The sequence below is a fragment of the Aphelocoma coerulescens genome, chromosome 1A, assembly GCF_041296385.1.
Source record: "Aphelocoma coerulescens isolate FSJ_1873_10779 chromosome 1A, UR_Acoe_1.0, whole genome shotgun sequence".
NCBI lineage: Eukaryota > Metazoa > Chordata > Aves > Passeriformes > Corvidae > Aphelocoma > Aphelocoma coerulescens.
In genome coordinates, this window is record NC_091014.1 from 11,790,675 (window position 1) to 11,813,413 (window position 22,739).

The following is a 22,739-nucleotide window of genomic DNA, read 5'->3' on the forward strand; positions in this document are numbered from 1 at the left end:
TTAGAAGGGGGTGACACAGTCATAAACATACAGATTTTAATCTGATAGACATGTGGTGCAACAAAACAGGCTAAACCCATAAGGTTACTTTGATCATATTTGATAAGCATGTAGAGATTTATAAGCAATCTTTCAGTCCCACTGAGGTTCTGCCAGTCATGCCCTGTCAGCAGATCTCTAAGGTACAAAGCTCTGCTGCAGTTCTAGCTTCAGCTCTTCCAGTCCCATCCCCTTGCTGACCCCTCTGTGGGGACAGCAGCCAGCAGGGATCAAATGACAGTCTATGCTGTAGTTTATCCCAGCTCCAGCTCAGCAGGGATCTTCAGGATACTCCATCAGATCTTCCAGCATGAGTGTGGGGGGGGTACAAAAGGTACAGAGAGCATTTTCACATGGTACAGATGTAATCAGTGCAGGTGGGTCTTATCTGAAGAGCAGCTGGATCTTGGCTTCTCAGAAGTGGTTTGCACACCTGTAATTTTAATTATTAGCCTAATGTGTAGAGCACCTACCTGAAAGGCGAGAAATTTTTCATTCTAATTAATGTGTTTTCAAGCTGTTCTACACTATAATAAATTACTAAATATTTAAAGGGAGAATGAGAGAGAGAGAGAGACTCAATGTCACAGATACTCAGGTAGGCCCAACATCCCAGAAAAGCATGAGTGCAGCAGTGAGAGGAGCCTCCACTTCACAGTCATCATTTCTTACTTAGTCTTACTTAGGCTTATGTCTCAGATTTGTCCCTGAGAAAACTGGCATCACCATCAGCACCAGAGTAAAACATTTCTGTTTGGTGGCAATTCACCTTCTGCAGTATTTCTTAACTGTCTTTTTCCTGATTCCTGTGTAACCCTTTCCTCTGTCTTCCCAGGTACTTTGTGAACTAAGAGTTCTCTCTTTCCCTTGAGAAATAAATAAGCTTTTAGGCACCAAGGCACTTTGTCTGTAGATGCTGAAATGGAAAACTATCTTGTGAATACAATATACACCCTCAAAGTTATGGAGAAAGAAATATCCTATCATCACAGGAAAGCAATTTCCTAACAAGGGTGCCAGTGATAGCAAATATTGGGCTTAGTTACTCAGGAAGCACCAACTAGTCCTATGCCAACATCACATTTAACGTTAAACACATAATAAAACCTCCCTTAAATGTGGGAAGACTGCTGCATCTACACCCTATCTAGTACACTCATAAAAAGGAATGATTTACCAAGGAAAATTTGAAAAAAGAAAAGCTATTGATTAAAAATGTCACAAAGGAGAAAAAACAAAAGAAGCCACTTTATTAAAGTAAGTAGTAGTGATGCATGGATGATAAGATAATCTCTTGGTTTTAGGGCATCTGGCATATTTTGTCCTACTATAAAGCTGGTGAAAACTGAACAGGAAGGAATGCAACTGCCTCTGTGATATTGTGGCCAATGAATTATTGTTTTCCACAAGAGCAAGCAGCTTCACATCCAATCACCTATTTCTATTTGTGTTTTCCTTATGTTAGACACAATCCAGAAGATGTTTGGGATTGCTGTGTGTAGCTGCAATTTAGGAATTTTGGTCATGTCTAACTAAAGTATAATGCTGGAATTTCAAACATAAATTCTATCTCAGCAGAGCTTTCTCTGACTTTAGCAAAACTTCTGATATGATGTCACATATTGAAGGCTCTTTTCTTACCTGTATGTGTAAGGTCCTCTTTGTTCAAATTTTGGTTGAGCTCCTTCATCTATAACCTCTGAAGGATTTAAGACATGGAAAATCCAAAATTCCCTGTAAACTGTGCTTCCTGGCACAAGCCAATTTTGAAAAGCAGTGGTACCATTGACAATGACAGCTTCCTGAAAGTACAACAATCAAAACTAAAATTAACCACAAAAGAGATAAGTGAAAAGTTGCATTTACTTTTTAGATGATTGTTGGAGATTCCACAGCAAACCAAAAAAACCACCATTTTAGCATCAGTACGAGATGTACAGTCCAGTTGGCCAACATCTGGAGGCAGCTTGACATTCCTGCTCAGTGAGAGCAAAAGTGAGTCCCCCTAAAACCAATGACCATAAAGCTGATACAATTTCTGATGTAGCTGGCAGCAAAGTTTTCCTATTGCTGTGGTGGGCATTGCCTTAGTTCTCAAACACTTGCCAAAACTACTGATTATTTATAAAGAGAAAATCTTTGATGACTGAATGATATCCAGCAGGTTATAGAATCCATAAACTACTTTTCATATACTGCAAATAGCCCAAGGGAGGAAATGAGAGTAATGTCTGAAGATTTTTCAAGCTCTAGATAATTTTGCACCCAGAGAAGCCACAAAGTACTCTTGAAGGACTGTTCCTTTGACAGAAAATTTTTGTCACCAAAACTAAGACCTTCTAAGAAATCTCTCTAATTCTGATAACATTTCATTAGGAAACTTTTCCAGATTTAGGGAAGGAACAAAACAGTACATCAGGAACCACTCTAGAGGAATCAACAGCATTAAGTCTGTGGCACAGCCATACGGTAAATGGTAATTCAGTCCTCAGGACTGTACAGTGAGAAGGAGAGTTTTAAAGCATGCTACCTCTATATTCAGGGGAATGCGTGCTTTGCCTGGTCTGTATCAGGCCTCTTCTATAGGATTTTCCCAAAGCCTTGGGAAAATGTAAGTTTTCCCCTTGGTGGTAAAACTTCATAAAAATGTTTTCCAATAAGAAGAAAAATCTAGGCTGCCTGTCTCCAACATAAAAGATGCTTTTCTTTATTAGAGCGATTGAAGACGAATTAGCTCATTTGCACAGCTCATAAAGCCCAGAAATTAAAAGGCTCTAATTTCTCTAGATAGCAAGACTTTAAATCAAAAGTTGTTAGATTTTTTTCTAGTTTAAGTTTGTGCCTCTGAAGTTCACTCAGCAATCACCACCTAAACAAAATAGATACTGCCAGTTAATGACTATTGCAGTTAGAAACAAGTATCATGTCTTGGAGAACTTGTAACACAGTCAAGGCTCTGTCTGTGAACAGCCTGTTTGTATGGTGGAGTTGCAAACACCTTGCTGGTGGTGTAAAGCACAGGGCTTGCTGCCTGGATATCTGCTATAATTTATGTGCATTTGTGTGAGAGGGGAAGGAAACCTTGCTGCAGCAAGCGTGTTATCATCTTGAGGCCTTGCACTCAAACCTCACAAGGTCAAAGACTATCCCAGCCATGGCCCAGCATGGGGCAGACCAGCTCCTGAATGTAGAGGAAAAAGCTTACATGATTCAGAAATCGCCTTCCCAGTCTTCACAGAGAATTGCTCCAAGAATCTGGGAGAAACAGGATAATATAAAAGGTGCAACTCAGTCTGCCCAGAGTCTGCCTGTGATCTGTACTCAGCAGGGTTCTAAGACAGGGACAGATGCCAGGATTTGACCTCCCACTGTGTAACTGGAGTAGGGAAATGGTTAAATTTCTAGCAGATATATGGTCAAGAAGACAAACTAATCTTTCTAGAAGACAATACTCAGGAACAGAGAATAAAGAAGTTTCAACCTTGGGACAATGGATGTATTTAACAGATCTTAAAGTGGTATTACATACATTTTAAAATTCTTTCCCTCCATCCATTCCTCTTCCCCTTATAGCCCTCTGCCAGAGGTTGGAGCAGTCCAGAATGATATGCCAACTCTGCCACCACACTCTGCTGGGTTACAAAGTGTGGATTTGCAGCCCACCATTCACTGTGAGCTAATGTCACTGTGGACACACTTGGGGAATGTTTCAAGGGTACAGCTGATCCAATCTGGCAGTGCTGCAGCCAAAGGGGCAACAGGCTCTCACAGTTCACAGCTCCTGATCTATGTGATACCCTATTCCTTTGCACCAGCTCTTATCCTCAGGGAGCTGTTTCTGCCTGCCAGACAGAAGGAATATAATTTCCCTTTTTTTTTTATTGCTTTCTGTGTCACCTTTCTACCAGTTAGCTATTTGGCTCAGGGGTCTGTGTGGAGGGAACCGGTATTAGAACATGGGAAGCAGCAGGACAAAAGAAAGAGGAGGAAGGAAGATAACAAGACCATTATTTTCAGTGGCATTTAGCCATTATTGTTAATAACATTTCTCCCACAAAGGAGGCATTTATGGTTGTCTGTCACATACTTTGAGAGTGCAAATGGTGGGTTAAAGTGCAATAAAATCCATAGATCCGTCTTATTCACGTCTTCATTTAATAAACTAATACACTCACACCAGCAAGCCCCTTGTTTCTGTTGTTTGATCACCAGTAATCCATCCCTAAATATTACCGCTCTACCTGGCTGGGCAGTTATATATTTCCCTATTAACATTGCTGTGCTTTGGGATGTTATGAAAGGAAGACACTAATATGCAACTGATAGTACAAAACACTTCTCAGCTCCCTAGTCTATCTGCATCAGCTCCAATATCTTGCACAATAGTTAACTACTGTCAGCAAAAGTAGCTACACAAACACAGTTGCTACACAGCCAAGTTCATCCCATGACCTAACTGCACAAGATTGAGTGAAACCAGTGGGAACTCTGGTCCTTTTTGTTTCTGACAATTTTCCCCCCACTAGAGGTGGGTCAACTAGCAATAAGTAAATTCAAGAAATGCTGAGCAGTCAGCAGTAGAAGCTTGCTGTACTTCGTTGATTCAAAGCAAACTAAGCCATCGTCATTTCTGATGAAGAAACACAGAATTTAAGACAAAGTTTCTGTCTTGACAAAGAATCCAGCCAGATGGACTAAAGATGCCATTTTCTGGGAACTGAGAAGTGACACAAATACTTTGGGCTGTAACAAAATTGTATGCTGGGCTGCCTACATAAAGTGCAGGAAACAATACAATTCTGTAAAACTGAAAAAGTAAAGCTAAAGAAAAGCAATTAAACTTCTCCCATTTTGCAGCTGGAAGAATGACTATTATTACTTCTTAAGAGATTATTATTAGCTTATTATTAGCCTTTCTATTCAGGCTTTGTTGGATCATAACTTTTATTCCTTTTCAGTCCATGATAATAAAAAATTAAGGAAGTAAATAAAACTTGATAATGCAGGAATACATGTGGTTAGATCGCTTGTGTTCTGCTGAGAGCCAGCAGTTGCTTTAGCTTCATTAGTTTGTTTAAAGAAGTGGCATATGAATGTCACAAACACAATTTTAAATTAGAAGCGTTTCCAATGCCTCCAGTAGCTGAGGACATATAATCTGGCCAATCATAGATCACAGATATGTAAAGAGACAGATGAGCAAACATAATAATAGCTACAACTGAAAGCCTTATTTCTAAAAATAACTGAGACTAACCCCGTACAGCGCTGAGGCATTGTGACAAATCATTCAACATCCTGTATTACCAATTCATCAGGAGTTCAATAAATTAAGTATTATTATGTGACTTATGTTAAACTCCTGAGCTCATGCACTCAGATAGAAAGCAGAAGAACTTAGAGAAGTGGTGATAAAGATTGTTCTAGCAAATGAATCCACTACCAATAATTTTGAGTGGTTCAACCTAGCTGGGAAAAAAACCCCATAACTAAAGTGATGGGACTTTTGCCTAAAAAGATAATATTGTTTTAAGGAGGGAAAGGCAAAAAGCAGAAATCGAGCCATGTCAAAACACCTTTTTCCAACAATACCTTTCTAATTTGTTGTTTTGAATGCTTTTTTCCCTTTGCTTTTTTTTTTTTTTAATTTTAGATAAGATTATATCTAGTATTAATGACAACACACGATAATATTCAACTGAAATGTGTAGAGTCAGTTCAAAAGGTATATTTTGATAATCTCAAGCAAAATTTTTTTTGTAGAGAACTCTGAAATTTCCATATTTCACTCATAACTCTACCACAGTCAGTTTTCTAAACCCCTAAGATCTTCATGGAAACTTCTCTCCTCTTTGGACAGATTTAATGTCTGGAGAAATCAGGACCGGACTTTTGCCCTTTGGTCCTGGAATCAAAGGCACCTTTCCGTGAATAGTATCAGAGCTGAAATAGTTTAGCACTAATCTCCTTCAGTGGATCCCTGCCAAGGTGCTGCTGCTGCTGGTGTCATTTTGAGTGTGCTCTTAAAGTGACAGTTTCTTTAAAGAGCCTTGAAAATGATCAGAACATATATATATATTATATATATATATATATATATATATATATATATATATATATATAATATCGAACCTGTGGGAGGTTGGACTTGTAACAACTTACCCAAAAATGTTCTGAGACACAGGCAAAGCATTCTGGGGCTAGAAAACATAGCCATGTGTTCTGATTTGAAGCACAGATGTCTGATAATAAATTGGAACACACAAAGATGTGACATCTGGGTGTTTTATGTTACATGGACTTTGTTTGGGTCGTCCACTCATGGACTGCTCTTGGGTAGAGCACAGCACAGCACCCTCTAGGAGATAAGAGCTGATAGAGTCTCTGTCCAACTCCTAAGGGCACCTGAGATTTTCCATACACTTCCAGAAGCTGTCTCTTTGCTTCAAAAGCAGTTTGCAGCCTTCCAGCAAAATATATCTTGCAGTGTTTACTCCAGCTAATTTCTCAATGATGGCAATAAAGGAGAAATGAGGCTGGTAAAGTGTAAAGATGGGTGCTTAAGGGAAGCTTAAGAGAAGCACATTTAGGCTTCTGCTGCAAGCAGGAAAGGACAAAAAGAACTATTGATAGCATCAATTTTTGAAATTAAAGTTCCTCCAATTCATTGGTAGTTGCTAAGAAGTTCATCTTGACTTGCTTGAGAGTAAATTGACAGTAATGTTACTTGACTAGACTTTGATAACAAGTTAATTTAGGACAATTTGTCTTGGTACAGTATGAAATGTCCAAAAATTATTCAACATTTGTTATTCTAAACCAGCAATAACACTTGATAACAACCTTCATTTCCATCAAAAATACAGAATTGGTCCTACTACCCAGCAAAGAACTGGAATTTATTCTGAGATAGGATAGCCAGAGGAAAAACTAGGGGCCTTTTTTCAAGCTTTGACTGTGAAGAATTTAAGACAAGATTTTGCCTTTACTGGTCATATCAGAAACAGCTTTTACCTTTCATTAGGAATAATGGAATTTTGAGTTTTGTTTTCACCCAGGGGGTGAGGACCCAAGTTTAGATTTTGCCTCATATAAGCAAAAATTGAAATAAGATAGATTCGATAAGTTTGGAAAAGACCTCCAAGATCATCCAGTCCAACCTTTAACTGCAATGCTCACTAAACCTTATCTTGAAGTGCCATATTTACTAATTTTTTGAACACTTCCAAGGCTGGTGACTACACCACTTCCCTAGGCAGGCTGTTCCAAATGAATGCCTACAGGTCATATCTGAAAGAACACCGCACTCTGTTTTTTCCTGTCCTAGGGTCACCGTTCTTGAGAAATTGGAAACAAATTTGTGATTGAAACTGATCTGTTTCTACCAAAGATTTTCTGTAGAAATTACATTTCCAAAAATGAAATATTTCAGAAAAAAAAGTATTTTGAGCACTTTCTGTTTGGAAGACCTGTTTCCCTTGCAGTCAGCTCTATATTTATCTTAACTATAAATGCAATGAATAGCAAATTTGTTTTTCTTAACAGACCTCTCATCAACACAGCAAAATCAGAATTAGTTAAATACAAGTCCCTCTGGAGCATCTGTCTAACTAATTACATATTTCAGCTGTTGTACTTGGGCACATCTTGTCTGAAAAGGAATTGTCTCAAGAGTCTTGTGGTGTCACTGAAAAGTCAGCATGCTAAATAGAAAAACAATAGTCTGGTATGACTTGTGCTAAGGAAAAAACATACCCATTTAATTAAGTAAATAAAGCCTCTACAAATTTACTCTTTTATGTTTTATGTAATTACTGGTACAATTTTTTTTTTTTTAAATAGACATCAAACAAGCTGCCTTGAAATAGGTACAAGCATCTGAAACATGATCACAATGCAGAAAATTAAAAAGTGGTTGAGGGAAAATTACTCCCTCTAAATGATTTACCTCTATAGACTCATGCAGGCATAATTGAATATGTAGACATCTGCAAACCATGCTGTATAACTGGTTCATTATTGTTAGTAAATGGATGAACACATAACACTGCCAGTATTTATAACTTGCTTTCAAAATACTTAATGGTATGAGACAACACTTGGGGTTAACTTAAAGTAAGTATTCAATATAAGGAGAGAGAAATTTTTAAATTTATGTGCTTTCTAGAAAGCCTGTCATTTCCTCAACATGGCAAACAATCACAACTGTTTGCAAATATAGAGAGTGTGACTTTTTTGTAAAATATTGCAATGTGGTTGAGACATTATCTAGTGAGATGGTTTTTTATTCGCTATAAACCTTAAAAATTCTTGAAAAATAAAATTACAAATAGAAAATTCCTCTACAGGTTGGTTTTCATTGGGTTACCTGAAAATATTATATAGAAGCCATTTTTTTCAATTTTTAAAAAAAGTGATACTATAATCAAGGCAGGGCCTCAACATACAGTTCAGCATTTCCTGACAGTTCATGTATCCACCTCCTCAGCTGACTTCAACAGCTGTTGAGCTAAGGCCACTCTTCCAGAGGAACCTTTGGATAATGTGTCTCCAAGATGTCCACAGTCTTCAGCACCACAGCAGATCAACAGCAGGATTAAGCAATAGTTAAGATTTTCAGATCTGTAACTGTCAGAGAACCAACCTTGGCTGCAGTGACCCCAAGGAGGCTTCATGCCACTATAGTGGACACACCAGGGCTTTGTACACCCTTTCCACCAAAGATCTAACAAATTACTTTTTTTCTGTTTTCTTTACAGAAAAATCTAGATTTTAGGGACAGAAAATAATCTAAAAAGCAGAAAAAACCCCATGTCTGCCAGGTCTAAAACGTTCTACTTCAATTAATCTTCACACTCAAAATGAGGAGATGTGTTTTAGTAGATCCTCCAATCATGTGGAGAACATTGACCTGGATCATACAATCACAGAATGTGAATACATGAGTGTAGGATTAGATTCTGCAGCAGAAGATTGTTTAGATTATTTGCAGTACATAAATATGAGTGCATGGAGTGAGTACCAAAGTATGGAAAAAAAAATCAAAACAAAAAAAAAAGGAAAATATAAAGAAATCAGAAACAATCAGAAATATAATAAAAATAAAACCCACTTACTTCTAAATTACATACTGAAAACACAATATTTTAGCTTGTAATGTGAAGCACAAGAGAGAGCAAACAAGTGGCAATATAATAAATACATTTTAAAAAATTTTGCTGTTGCATATATTCCCAGGGAATTTTGGATCACATCTATTATAAAAACTATATTTAATTAGGAAAAAAAAAAAAGACAGAAACAGAATCTGAACATAAGATTTAGAAATAATGACTATTCAATAACCACAAACCATATTCCCTGGGGGGAGGGGGGGGAAGTACCTTTTTTACTGCTTTGCCTATAAGATTATCTCCAACTGGTATTAGAACTCCTCCGAGGACAGCCAGTACAGCACCGATTATGGCCCCAGTGAGGAGCCCACAGTTTGTGTCACAGCCCATTCCTCTTTTTTGTCAGGGTACTGGTAAACAGCGTACAAATATTCTTGCTGTAAGGCTTGATGGTTCTTCCTCACTTCTTGGTCCCAACAGGCTCACTGATCTTCCTCAGAGAAGCTGCTAATATAAGCAGAAAGTGAACAAAAATCAAATTCCAAAGCACAAAGTGCAAAGTACATGACATGAAGCAGGTAGGAAGACAGCAAGTCAAAAACAGCCAGCCAGAGACCTGCCACTGGCAAAAAAAAAAAAAATGGCAGGTACTTTTGGCAAGGTAATTGCTTATTACGTGTGATTATCTTTCTTCATTCCAGTTGCCTAAACAGACTAATAAGTTTTTTTCAGTCTTTTTTTTTTTTTTCTTTTTGGCTGCGTTGCATTAGGGCAAGCTGACATTGTTACTATTCATATGGCAATCTTCCTGATCATCTTTAAATTTCCCTCTGCCAAAGAAAGAGGCTATAGACAGCTCTGCTTTTATCTCAGCCTGCCATGCCCGCGGCTCCCGCTTCAGGCAAAAGCAGGAGTTGCACTCCCCTGGCATGAGCTCCCCTGGCTGTTTCCTGCCTAATGCTAGTTAAAAAGTCCTCAAGGCCCATCAGCACCTCGGTGGGAAAGCCAGCCTCTAAAGGGAGGCACCCACAAGAAACCTCTTTCCAGATCTCTATCAGTCCATGATCCTCACTGAAGGCATAAAACTTTGTTTCAGCAACTTCATGGCAAAGGCACAACTGGATTTTCCTTCTAGAGCAGCAATCTTGCCACCAGCTAATTTCATCAATCCCAGGACATCAGAGTTTTTAAAGCAAGACTAGGGCTTGATTTTTGAAAGATGTAATACTTAAAATTTCAAGATTATTCAGTCTCAGAAGAAAAATGTCTGTGATTATTCAATAGAAGAGTTGCTAGTAATATGTCTTAATGTCCCTTACAAACTGGCTGCTAGTGAAAGGGGTTATAAAGAAAATCAGAATGACACCAGTGCTGAAGTGGTAAAATATCAGCTCCCAGTGATTTGTTTTGTGATTTTTTATTGTTTATGAATAATTGAGACAAAGAGTTGCCCAATTTGCAATTTATTCTTGGTCATGAATTAATCACATCCACAGAATTTGCAAGTTGGTTATTTGGTTTGCTACAGTTGTCAGAAAATCTCCTCTTTTCTATTTTAGATGTCACTGTCCATGTACTTTTTATTCTTACCAATTTCTGTTAACATGTTGTGAACATCTCTAAATCAATTTAAAGCAGGTACTAGTTAAGAGTTAATTACACATTCAAGGCCAAACACAGAGAGAAGAAAAACAGAAAGATGAAGTGGAGGAACAGCTCAACCAGTTTGCTCATGAGGACTAAAGAACTAAAAGGACTTCATGAATTTCTGAGTAGTAAAGCAGGTATAGGAATAATGTGTGCTCTGTTTTCATAATCAGTTATGTGATCCTTTTATCACAAAAAAGGACATACAGCATGCCCTAAAAGATTAGGTACCATGGTCAGCGGGCCAGTGAAGCGTCCTCCCTTGTCATGCCAAACTCACAATTATGTCAAACTTTACCTGGTACCAGACATCTCCCTTTAACTGCACTGGAAACCCACCTCCTGCCTGCTCTTGCACTAGCAGCAGCTTATGGTTCCCTTGCCTTGTCTATTTCTGCACATTTGAGATTGTATGGTATGTTAAGAATTTCTCCTTGGATATTTTCAAGCTGAACGACCAAAAGACTTTTTGCAATCTTGGAAAAATATCCTTACTACAAAAGTCAGCCTGTCCATCCACGTGCCACCAGATCACTCCATGTGGTTCCCACTCCAAGGCCATTAAAGGCTTTTTGATGTAGTGGGTGGATGCATAATGTGTTTAACCACAAATTTCAAAGCAAATTTAAGTTAGAAATTTATTAGACTTGAAGAACTTTTAAGTGAAAATCACTTGGACCAAATCTCATATCATTGTAGCTATGCTGAGATCAGGACCTTTAGTTTGGCAAAGACAGAACAGTAAAAGGCAACTAATTGGGTAGGTGGTGTGAGGATCTGAAAATCTGATTGCTGTTACACATTGTAGCAAATCTAAGGAAAAGCAGACATTGTCAAATAGGTACTTTTCAGAATTTGATTTATTTCCACTTGATTTTTCCTCCAATACCAGCAGATTTTTTTTTCCAGTGTGGAAACACACATTTTAAAATTTAAAATTAAAATTAGTTCTTTCAGAAGTATTTAAGGCGATCTTTTAGATATCATCAGACTTTTTTTTCTTAACTTACATACTGAAGCTTTTCAAATTCAACAGTAATACACTTTCCACCAAAATACATTTCCATCTAAGTTTCTACAAGCCTTTCCAATGATTTCATTTTGTTTTAGGTAGACTAGTCATCTCTCATGAGCTCTAGGGATAAACAGCTAGAAAGCAAGGGACTGCTAGCAACTTGTGTCTATTCCAAGCTTCTAAGAATTGAAAATTATTCACCCTTCTCCCACCAAACATAATGTAATAGAAGTCTAGACATCCCAATTTATGCAATTCAAATTATTCATTACACAACTGCAATGAAGAGCACTCACACCATAACACTCAATTTCACATAGAAGTCAACATGCTATTCTCATCTGTCAGAACAGAATTTAAATTATGAAGATTAGGGCAGAAATTTCCAGTAAGAATGCACTTTCTGGGAATTTATATTCAAGTGATAATTATATACCTTAAGCAGAATAGAAAGTGCCATAACAACATTAGATATGGTCTATGAGGCTATAGTATCATTTAAACTTATATTTGACTACAGGATTAATAAGATTATTCACCCCATTCTAGAGTGTTGGGTATGTACTTTCAATTTTTTTTCAAAGGTCCTTAACAGAATATTAATTAATAACAATGGAAATGGTCCATTCAAATCTCTGAAAGACAATTATAAGCAACTGTATAGGAGGAGAGATGCAAAATGTTATTAAATTCTTTCACTACTTAACTTAGACTTCTGTCCATGTCAGCTTAAAGCAAGTCCTTATAAAACACAAATAATCTCATTATGTATTTGATGTTCTTTTAAATTATAGTTTCAAGCTTTTCAACTGCAATAATAAATGCCAAAAAAATGACTTTTAAAAATGCATTCCATATAAATTCATGTGACTCCAGAACTGTATTTTCAAAAACATTAAATATCAAAAGACCGAATGCAATTGGGAAAGCCAGCAATACTGAACATAAAACACTGTTATCATAGTAACAAAGCATTTCACTAATCCACACAAAATGTCACTTTTCTCGCCAGCAGCTTTGCAAAATCCTTCCATTTTATTTTGCATTAAAAATAAATATTTTCAATAGCTTCCACCCAACTGGTCTTGTAAGCATTTCTGAGGAAAAACCTCTGATTTTAAATGTTGTATCGTATGACTCACCTTGAATAAGGGCAACTGATTTCTCAGCTGAACATACAAGTACTTAGCACATGACTTGCATCAAGTTACCAGCAGACAAGCAGCTAAATCTCCCACCAAGCACATAAGCTGTGAACTGCAAGGGAGTGTTTATATATTCCAGGAGACGTCAGTTCCCTCTTTATCTTTTTGCCAGAAAAAAAAGTGAAGTTGAACTGCTGCTTGGGGAGGGGGTTATTTTTACAGCCTGACTAAAAGCCACAGCCCACATCTCGTGGTAATATACTTAGCAACTGCAATCTTTATCAAATTTTGATCCAAGTGAGTCAAAGGTCAAGGAGACAAAAGGGTAAAAAAGGGTAACTTACTCATTTGGTTACTGGTCACTTCTTTTGTATCTGCTTATTTTCATTTTACACATCATGATAGTTTATTTTCAAGTAAAAAAAAAATAGGAAATTTCAGAATATTTTTCAAAGGGATTCTTTTTTAGGTATCAGATTGCAATTACAGATTTCCTTGCAAAGTGCTAGGGCTCTTTCTATTTTACTGGAATTTCAATGAAGGTCATCCCAGAAGCTTCTTTTTCTGAACGTATCTAAAAATCATTTATTTTTACACTGATATCTCTGTCACCCAACCTGTTACTCCATCACAGTGTCTACTACTACACATTAAACAGTTTGGCAAGCTTTTGAAGAAATATTTTATAAATACCTCTTTATCTCAGGTGAATTCAATGAATGGATTGTTTAAAAAGATTCTTCTGGCAGCAGCAAGAGGAAGTGACTTTTATTTGGCTTAATTATGGGAGAGAAAATATTCCTAAAAATAGATCCTTAGGTCCAGACTTTTGTGGTACAGCACTGAATAGTTTGCAATTCACAGGTTTAGTATTTTCTATGTGTTTTGACTGACTGTTTGCTGTTCTTTTATGTTGCTCTATTTGGAAGTTTAGCTTCTGTGGAAGAATCCTGCCTTTTTCTAATCTACTTCTGCTAAGTAAATCGAAGGTGGATGAAAATTAATGAATTTGAGTTTTTTATATTCTAGTAGTGAAGGCAAAACTGGAAGTGAGCCTGGCCTTTTGAAAACAACCTTCTGGGCAGTTTTCAGTACAAGCCTTGCTGACAGAACAAGTTTTTGTGAGCCTGAATATCTTCAGCTTCTCATCCTTGAAAAGTGCAGAAAATTTGTTTTCCCCTATTTTCTAGTTAAAGTGGGATGTTTAACTGCTGAAAGTTAAGCAGTCCTCCACACTGTGCTTGCCATGGACGACTTGTATGAATATTGTCATTAATTCTTTCTATTGGACATGTCCTCCTATTACGTCTCCAAAGGATGCTCTTGTTTGGGATCCTCCTTCACTGCTGCCTCTGGAGATGTTCCCTACCATGCTCATTTTCTCTGTCTGCAGTGTGTGGAAGTCAGTGTGCACCCTTCATGAGGAAAATTTCTACTGGGCATTTTTGCTGGGATATGCTAATGTCAATTAATGGTGTTCAGTTTTCAACATATACATGCTGAGTTGTATCACCTAATGTTATGACTTACAATATCCCACTATCATCCTGTATAAGCAAAAATCTCTTCTAGCAGCAGTGCTTGGCAATGAAATGAGGACTGCCTGGATCAACTACAGAAACCAGCTAAAAGGACAGGAAGCTGAGAGAGAAGCTGTGAACCTTTGGATGTCAGTTATTTCTGCTTCTTAAAAAAAACTAAAACAAACCGTAAGTATTAATGGTTCTGTGTTCTTTGGCTTCGTATCAGAGTTCAGAGGTTGCAGAGGAGAAAGCAGAGACACAGCAACAGAGGAAGGACACACAAAACAAACAACTGTGTGCTTCATCGGCGTCCCCAGTGGTGCAACAACAGACAAACTGCCCCACAAGGAAAAGTTGTCAAAAAGGAGAAATAGGGTAAAGGACACTCACATGCTTCATGAAGGCAGAGAAAACTGCAGGAAGCAGAAAAAGAGAAATGCTGTTGTTATTTCCAAATGAAGTCCACATACATTTTCTGAAGTAAACATATTACTGACAAGAAAATGATGAAGAAATGAGCATTATTTGTGGCTTGTATAGATATCTCATATCAAGGCCTTTTGGAAAACATTTTCTTTGTGGTGCTCTCCTATAAGTCCTGAAATTCCTAAATAGCTTATGTCTCCCTTTCCTTTTTTTTTTCATATTAAGATCTATTCCATCACAGTATGACATACCTTTATGGTAGATATAATTTGAACCTTCAAGATGATTACATAAACATTCCCACATTCCTGTGGGAATTCTTTGCTGTACAGTATAGCACAGCATGAGTTTATATTCCTGTGTTTCCACAGTTATTGCACTCAGAATTTTTATTCAACTGCCAATCAAGAAGCTTATAAAAACTAGTGTTAACATTAATTCTTTTCCAGATGTGGAGGTGTTAGCATATGTTAGATGACATTAGAAAGCAAATTAGAAAGCTCCAGGAAAGTCCTGTCTGTGCTTTTGCACCCTCTGAACTTTTTAAGGACATTGGTTAAAAAAACCCCAACAAAATCTACTTTGTAGTTGTTAGGTAAAGTGCCGACCCCTGGGGCAAAAGATGAGGTTAATATTCTCAGCATCCCAAACATAATTTTCTAGAAGCTTTGGGGTACTCTCCCTGGTTTTAAGATGAAGGTTGGAAGAATTATGTTTACCTCCTTTCCATAGTAAATAAGAGCAGAAATTTATTGCTTATCCAGGTTATTCTATTAGCATCATCTTATGTGGCTTCTATTGTCCTACTGAAAGTCCTGTTGTCACCACTTAGTGACCCTCTGGCTTCTTCATAGGAAGTGGAAAAGTCCCACAGGAAGGGTTGTACCTTGCTCAGTAGTGAAAGATTAAATCATTAAACCTGCCCCCCTCAAAAAAAAAAATACAAACATACACACAGAGAAAAACAAAAAGAACCCATGGCTTCTGCCCCCAATAAGCTCTTTCTGATTCAACACACTCATATTCACCCATGTGCACTTAGATCTACTGAGGAGAAGAATGGTTCAAATGAATCATCTAGAGAAGAAAAAAAAAAGTGCAATATGCCACCAGTTGGGTGAGACTTCTGCCTCTCTGTGTGTACTGGAGATACTATGAGGTATTACTTTACAGGGAAAAATTTTTTATTCATGAAAGTTAATTTGATTTCCTAAGGCTGTTAAAACCTTCTGTGTATCACATCATCACATAACACCTGAGAAGCAGCACATAAACTGTCCACTCAGACCAGATTCAACAATTTACTTCACCTTCCAATGCACAAGAGGCCCTCCTAGAGTGAACATGGCCTATCTTCAGATATTGCATGTAAAGAACATGAATATATAACACACAAAGTATAAAATAATAATACAGACCGAATATTGCTCCTGAATTTCATGTTCACTCTTTCTATCTTGTCTATTCTCACAGCAACTGCTATGTTTACCACCTTATTTTCCAAGTCACAGGATAGAACAGAGTTTTATAGGTCAGGTCACCTCACAAAAAAGAAGGAGGAAGCACAAAGATATTTTAGTTGTTTCAGTTTTCCTTTTACTATCTTATCTATAAGGTTCTAAAATAAAGAAAGGCATAGGGGTTAATTTCTTTTTCTTAAGTTAATTACAAATATTTGTTAACAATAAAATTATCCAGCTAAAAGCAGGCATCTGGCCTAAGGGAGACAAATTGGTTTCCTTTCCTCTCCCTAGAGAGGAATGAACACAACTCATCCCAAGTACTTTAAATTTTATCTTAGGCAAGAATATATAGAATCATACAATTATTAGGGTTGGAAAAGACCTCCAAGATCATCAAGTCCAAGCACCATCAAGCACCACCATGTTTACTAAACCATATCACAAAGTGCTACAGCTACTTATTTTTGAACAATTCCAAGGAGCAGATATCTTTTAGAGGTACTGATATCTCCCCTTTAACTGCAAAGCATTTAAACAATGGACTTAAGATAGGTATCTAATGATTAGAAGGTTAACGTTAGAACAATTCCACTCAACCTCCCCAAAAACGTCTGTCATTTCCTCTCCACATCAGTGCACCGTATTGACGGTACCTGAGCAGCTACACAGGAGGGTTCTGGTAAATGCAAACAAGTTGTGAAACAAATAGAAAATTCAAGAAGAAAACTTCAAGATATTTACCACCTGGCACTAATGGAAAGTTTGGACAAAGATTGCAGACATGGTATAGCATTTTTTTTCCCAGCTCACATCACAGATTTTACTGCAGGTGTGTTGGCCTTCAAGGCTTGCCAGTGCATGCCCTGAGTCATACTACAACCACTCATATCAAGCACTTTTCAACCTCCTGATAAAATAACCTCCCCAACATGCATTAATACTTTATTTCTCTTCACATGAGTTTGGAAGACTTTCCAAACTGCTGTGGAGCTCCTTCATTACCCACTGGAGACTCCCAGCTGTAGCTTTCCCAGCTCTGTAAAGTGTTAGGACCAAAGGTGCTGTCCCTTGTGGTTCTCAGTGTGTCCTGACGATACGAAAAAACATCCTAAAATACCAGTGGCTCAAGCCAGCTTGGCAGCAGCACAGTGGAAACAGTGTGATATATTTGGCTCCTGTCACTGATGAGTTCCTATGTCAAACTGTTACGAGGTTCTTTAAGGGGAAAATGCGTGATAGAAAACCCAGCAGTTGCTTCAGGGCTTTTTCCCTGGAAATACTGCTTCTAAGCTCTTCACTGATTGTGGCATGCATAAACTGCTGCCTTTCTCAGTCCTCAAAATCACTTTTAAAATTTGTCTCCAAGTGATTTTAGCAGGGGGACTAGGTGAAGAAAGCCCAAGAGCAGCGGGGACAGAGAAGACTCTGATTCTTCCACTCCTGTGAGTTCACGTGAGAGTATCTCACAATATAGACAAGAAGGAACTTAGTAGTACAGAATCCAATACAGAAACTGTAATATTGTAACATAGGCTTCAAGTGAGTCTGGAACAGTGAAGAGCTATGAAAATCTCTTACTGAAAGGGCTAGGTTGGTCTGTTAATGCTAGAGACATTTCTCACTGAAATCTAAGTGATGTCCCAAAAATTGGGATTCATCACCCAGTATCCAGTGAGCCAAACACACACAGAACCAATAGCTTTGTTATTTCATATTTGCACAAAGATGGGCAGTGGGTGGTGAATCCACAAAGCTATAGCACCAAGTAGAAAAAGATAAGGACTCTTTTTATATGTTCTGCTTTTCTAGTATATTCAGTGTTTAGTATTTGACTATTTCTGAGTTGTACTGAGCTGGCTTCTTATCTTGGATGGCCTGGTGGTCATCAGTGTTTACAATTCTATTATTGTCAGGCTGCCTTTCTTAATTTCTTCTTATCTTGGGTGTCCTCCAGTAGCAGATTCTTCCTCACAATCTTTGCTACTCACCTGGTGTAGCAGGGGAGTAGGTCAGGCCCTGAAATACGATAAGGCAACTCTGTTGACAAAATATTTGTCTTAGACATCACAAGGAGAGCACAGAGAGGAGGCTCCAATGGTAGGACACAAAAACTTTAAAGCAAACATCTTCTGAAAGTCAGGAGAAATTTAATAAATCTTGTCCCTACTTGGATATATTCCTTCTTGCAAAACTCTTCACCTTAGATCAGAAGTCACAGAATAATGGAGTAATTCTAAAATCTTTCACTAGTGCAATACCTGGTTGAGAAACAGCCACAATGAATCATCCTAGTCAATGTCAGTGGTTTTGAAGAATGACTGGGTAGTCCTTATGTTAGTTTTTTGCCTACCAGCTACACTTTAGTTTTGTCTCTGTAATAATTAAGAACAACATACGTACAGGGGATTTTTCCAATTGTGAATACCTAAGTTTTAGGTCAACTTCTTGGTGACTTCTCAGGTACTGAAGACCTGCCAAATGACTGACACCTTTCAGTTTACACGTTCCAGACCTGGAGATATGTCCTAGGTCTGAACAATGTACAGAAGATCTTCCCTGGGGCTTCAGTCCAGCCTCAAACACCAAAGCCAAACCGTCAGCCTACTGCGAGGAAAAGCCCTGCTCCTTATCAGGCCAGCACAAGGAGAAAGCTTTCCTGAAGCTACCCCATGTCCTTTGGGCAGCTGCCAACCTCACTTTGGGAATCAGTAGCTGGAATAGAGGAAAAATATTTTGTGATAAAAAAAGATTTTTTTTCCTTTTTCTCATATTTTTCTTGAGAAGATACTTAATTACCACAATAAATGAATCAAACATAATTCAAACACAGACAAAAAAACCAAAACCCCAACACTGAAAAACAAAATTACCGTTGCCACAGGAGATACCTTGCCAGCAGCTGAAAATCTAAAGAGATTATGAAAAATTGTGTAATATCACTGTGTATTGAGAAATATTAACACCTATGAAGAACAGAGCAGTTGAAAAAGTACTAGCAGCGATTTCTGTGCACTAACAGTAAATGAATGAGGGAACTAATAGATACCCTGAACTTCTCAGATCATGTAATTTTTGATCCTAAGATATGGCATTATTCTTTCAGATGAAAACATGTTACAGAAATATGCATATAACTATCAGTTACAGGGGGAAAAAAAACAGTAGTTCCAAAATACAGAAATCTAACCCAAACCCCCTACATTTTCCTGGTTGTGTCAATTATATAAATGCTTTTGAAGTCTCACTTGAGTACAGAAAAAAAACCCCAAAACTAAGCAGCTACAGATTACACATTTTTTATGAGTAGGATATTTTTGCCAAGTTAAAAAAAACCCCAATTAATAAATATAGCTATTGTGTCAATGGTCAAGAAAATAAATCATTAAAATAGCATATGATTATGCTATATTTATTGGGTTGATTTCAGGACTTCCGTATAAAAATTAATTGATGTTACATGAGCATATTTACTGCATATAAATTATAATTTTAAAACTACACAGAAATGCAATATATTCTTTTTCCTCCAATTAATTATTATACAATTCCCATAATTAATAATTAATACAGTATCTTTCATATGTTCTTTTATATCACAGTTAGTAAATGTATACAGCCATAAACTTGGTATATCTCCTTATATTTTGTATAATATATGCATGTATTTGCTTATATAATAGGCTTTTATAGACAAGACAATAATTAACAGGCAAATTATTAATACATTCATTGCAGTTAAAGTTTCAATATGTGTGCTGGTTTGGCCAAATTAGAAATATATCCTCTGAGAGAAGGCAGGTCACCACCACCCCTCCCACACCAGGTTTGGGAAAAAAATAAATTTTCCTCAAAGGAAAGTGAAGGAAATAAAAACTATTTATTTAACAAACACACAGAAAAAGGAAAATAATGCTAAATAAAAAAAATCTTTCACTGTGGAGAAAAAACCTGGGAAAGTGTCGGAGTCCTCCCTTTGGTCTCCTCGGAGCTGGGGTTTGGCCCAGGGCCAGGCCCTCTGTGCCCAGTGGAAAGTCCTCCTGATGTGCTCTGATATTGAAGCAGTCCAGCAGAAAAGGGAGAAAATCCAAAATTTCAGGGAAGGAAAAAAGTTCAACTCTCAGTCTCTCTCTGAAGAAAGAGAAACTGAACAACTGGCCAAAAGCTGACCAGGCAGCCACAAGCCGGGTGCTTCCTCGCTCCCCTGGCGCAGCTGGAAAAAAAGTCCCTATCTCTGTGTGACCTTGAACAAGCTGCAAACTGCTTTGAAAAAGTTTTGCTCAGTTTTTCCTTCCCTCTCTCAGGCTCAGTTTAGAGGCATAGAAAGGCACATGAATTAATTTCTGGGCATAGGGCAGCGATATGGGATACACATCAAAGTCACCTCAAGACAATATGTTTATTTTAATTGCAATTACAGTGAAATATTAGCAATATATACATTATCAAGATATGCAAGTGAAATAATTTGACTACCAGTATATTTAGTCTTTACAAATTTTAGTGAATGGACTTTTCTTGGATTTATAAACAATCAAGAAATAAAGGCTGAATGACATATCTCTTTGCTTTCAGTAACCAGCAATTAGGAGCATTTTGCAAGTTATAGGATGCAATGATACATTTACAAGAAATGTATAAAATACCCAGCTGTAGGCTCAGAATCTGCCCCTAGCCCAGGAGCAGGATCACGTACCTGTATGGAGGGAGAGCTGCTCTCACAACTCTCACCACAAAGAACTGCAGAGGTGCAGAAGGACCTGCAAACTTACCTCCGTATTTACAGAAAATTAGAGTTGCTGTGGCAACCCTAAGCAACCCTGCAGCCCAGGGCCCAACCAGACAGCTGATCTTGTATCAGCCACAAAGAGAAGCAGAAAGTTGAACAGACCTTTTAAACTCCCTTTAGCTAAACTATCTCAAGTGATAAGGAATTATGAAACCTCTGAGCCCAAGATAATACCCTCTCACACTTATGCTTTACAAGAAAGGCCAAATCTAAGAAACCCCTTCAGGACCAGCCTTTGCCTCTGATCCCTGTAGCCTCTGCAACAGCCCAGCACTTGGAGGGAATGTATCAGGTCCCTGTTACCAATACAGAACAAGTTTAATTGAGTTGCTTTTTGTGGTGACTCTTTGCAAACACAGCCTAATCCCAATTAACCCCCACAAAGTACTGGCAGCCAGGTAGTATGTGTCATATTAGAGATAGCTCTTCAGATTTGGGCTTATTATATTTATTTACACAAAGCACAGAGACAGGTCAGGATGAGGGATCCCAGCTGAAAGCACAGCTGCTCAAATTCATGGGACTCTTTCTAACAATTTCCACAGGCTTTGGTTCAGAACTTGGTTGTCTAAATGAACACCTGAGCCAGTGCTACTGCCTCCTCTGCCTGTCTGTTTGGATCTTTGCTAAATCCTTTTATCAGAACAGGGATGATACTTTTCTAAAATTATTAAGTTTTAAGCACTGTATTTTTTTTATTTGAACAGCCTATAAAGGACCTCCTTCCAAAAAGTTACAGCAAATAGCAACAGTTATCAGCCTGTCTGCCAAGTGCTTTCATAATTAAAATAAAAGCTATCCCAGAGGATTATCAAGACCCTGGAGGTGAGTCATTATGACAGGAGCTATAAAACTCCCACGTGTATTAACCCAAGGAGCACTCCATGGCATGAACCTCTTAACTCGGCTTTCTATGAAATTTCTGCTTCTCTAAAGTTAGTCAGAAAATCAAGTGACAAGAAAAAGGTAGGAATAAAAAAAATATTTCTGAAATTTGCATTAATCTAGATATTTTCTGACCTATCGTCTTATGTAAATGCTGTTGTTCTACCTTTGGTCTTCTTGGAGTCCTGCTGATTGCTTCCTGTGTGGCTTTCGCAGCTGCAACCTCCAGCTTGTTGCCAGACTTCTGCCTTCCTTTCTACATGTGCTTCCTTTTACCCCGATTCCTTCTCCGAGAATCTCCTCCCGCCTCCAGCTCTGTGTATGTCTCTCACCGTCCAACCTATCATCTCAGCAGTCACGCCTCCACCAAGCATCTCCCCTAGTCTGTCTCCTCCCCCTTTGGATTATCCCCTAGATTTTTTCCCCACTCTTCCAGAATTTACTGCTTTCCGTCAAATCTGTCCTTGTTCCTTGGCATTAACATTTCTTTTTCCCCAATTTCCCTTGATACCTTCTTCTTTCTTCTATTCCTCTTCTCCCTCTGGATGAAGTTCTGGTATATAACCTTCTCACACCATCAGTTAATCAAAAAAGCTGGTTGCAAATGAAAGCCATATTTATCACTGTTCTTTGGTACACAGACAAATCTTACCTGAAAAGGCTAATTATAAATAATAATTTAAGTTTGTTAACACTG

At 37.8% G+C, this 22,739-nt stretch overlaps 1 protein-coding gene across 3 annotated transcripts in view; it reads right to left on the reverse strand.

Moving 5' to 3' along the window:
• CD36 (CD36 molecule (CD36 blood group)) overlaps window positions 1–22,315 on the reverse strand; it is a 35,471-nt gene extending 13,156 nt beyond the window's left edge. Inside the window, exons 1-3 of one of the 3 annotated variants that reach the window (XM_069035638.1) lie at window positions 22,209–22,315; window positions 9,423–9,659; window positions 1,681–1,841 (exon numbers count right to left, since the gene is read on the reverse strand). In XM_069035638.1, the coding sequence (XP_068891739.1) occupies window positions 1,681–1,841; window positions 9,423–9,542 (281 nt within the window). In that variant the 5' untranslated portion in view covers window positions 9,543–9,659; window positions 22,209–22,315. Of the gene's footprint in view, window positions 1–1,680; window positions 1,842–9,422; window positions 9,660–12,956; window positions 13,127–22,208 lie in introns of those variants that run through there. The other 2 variants (XM_069035630.1, XM_069035624.1) reach the window with 2 other exon arrangements.
• Between the last annotated feature and the right edge of the window lie 424 nt (window positions 22,316–22,739).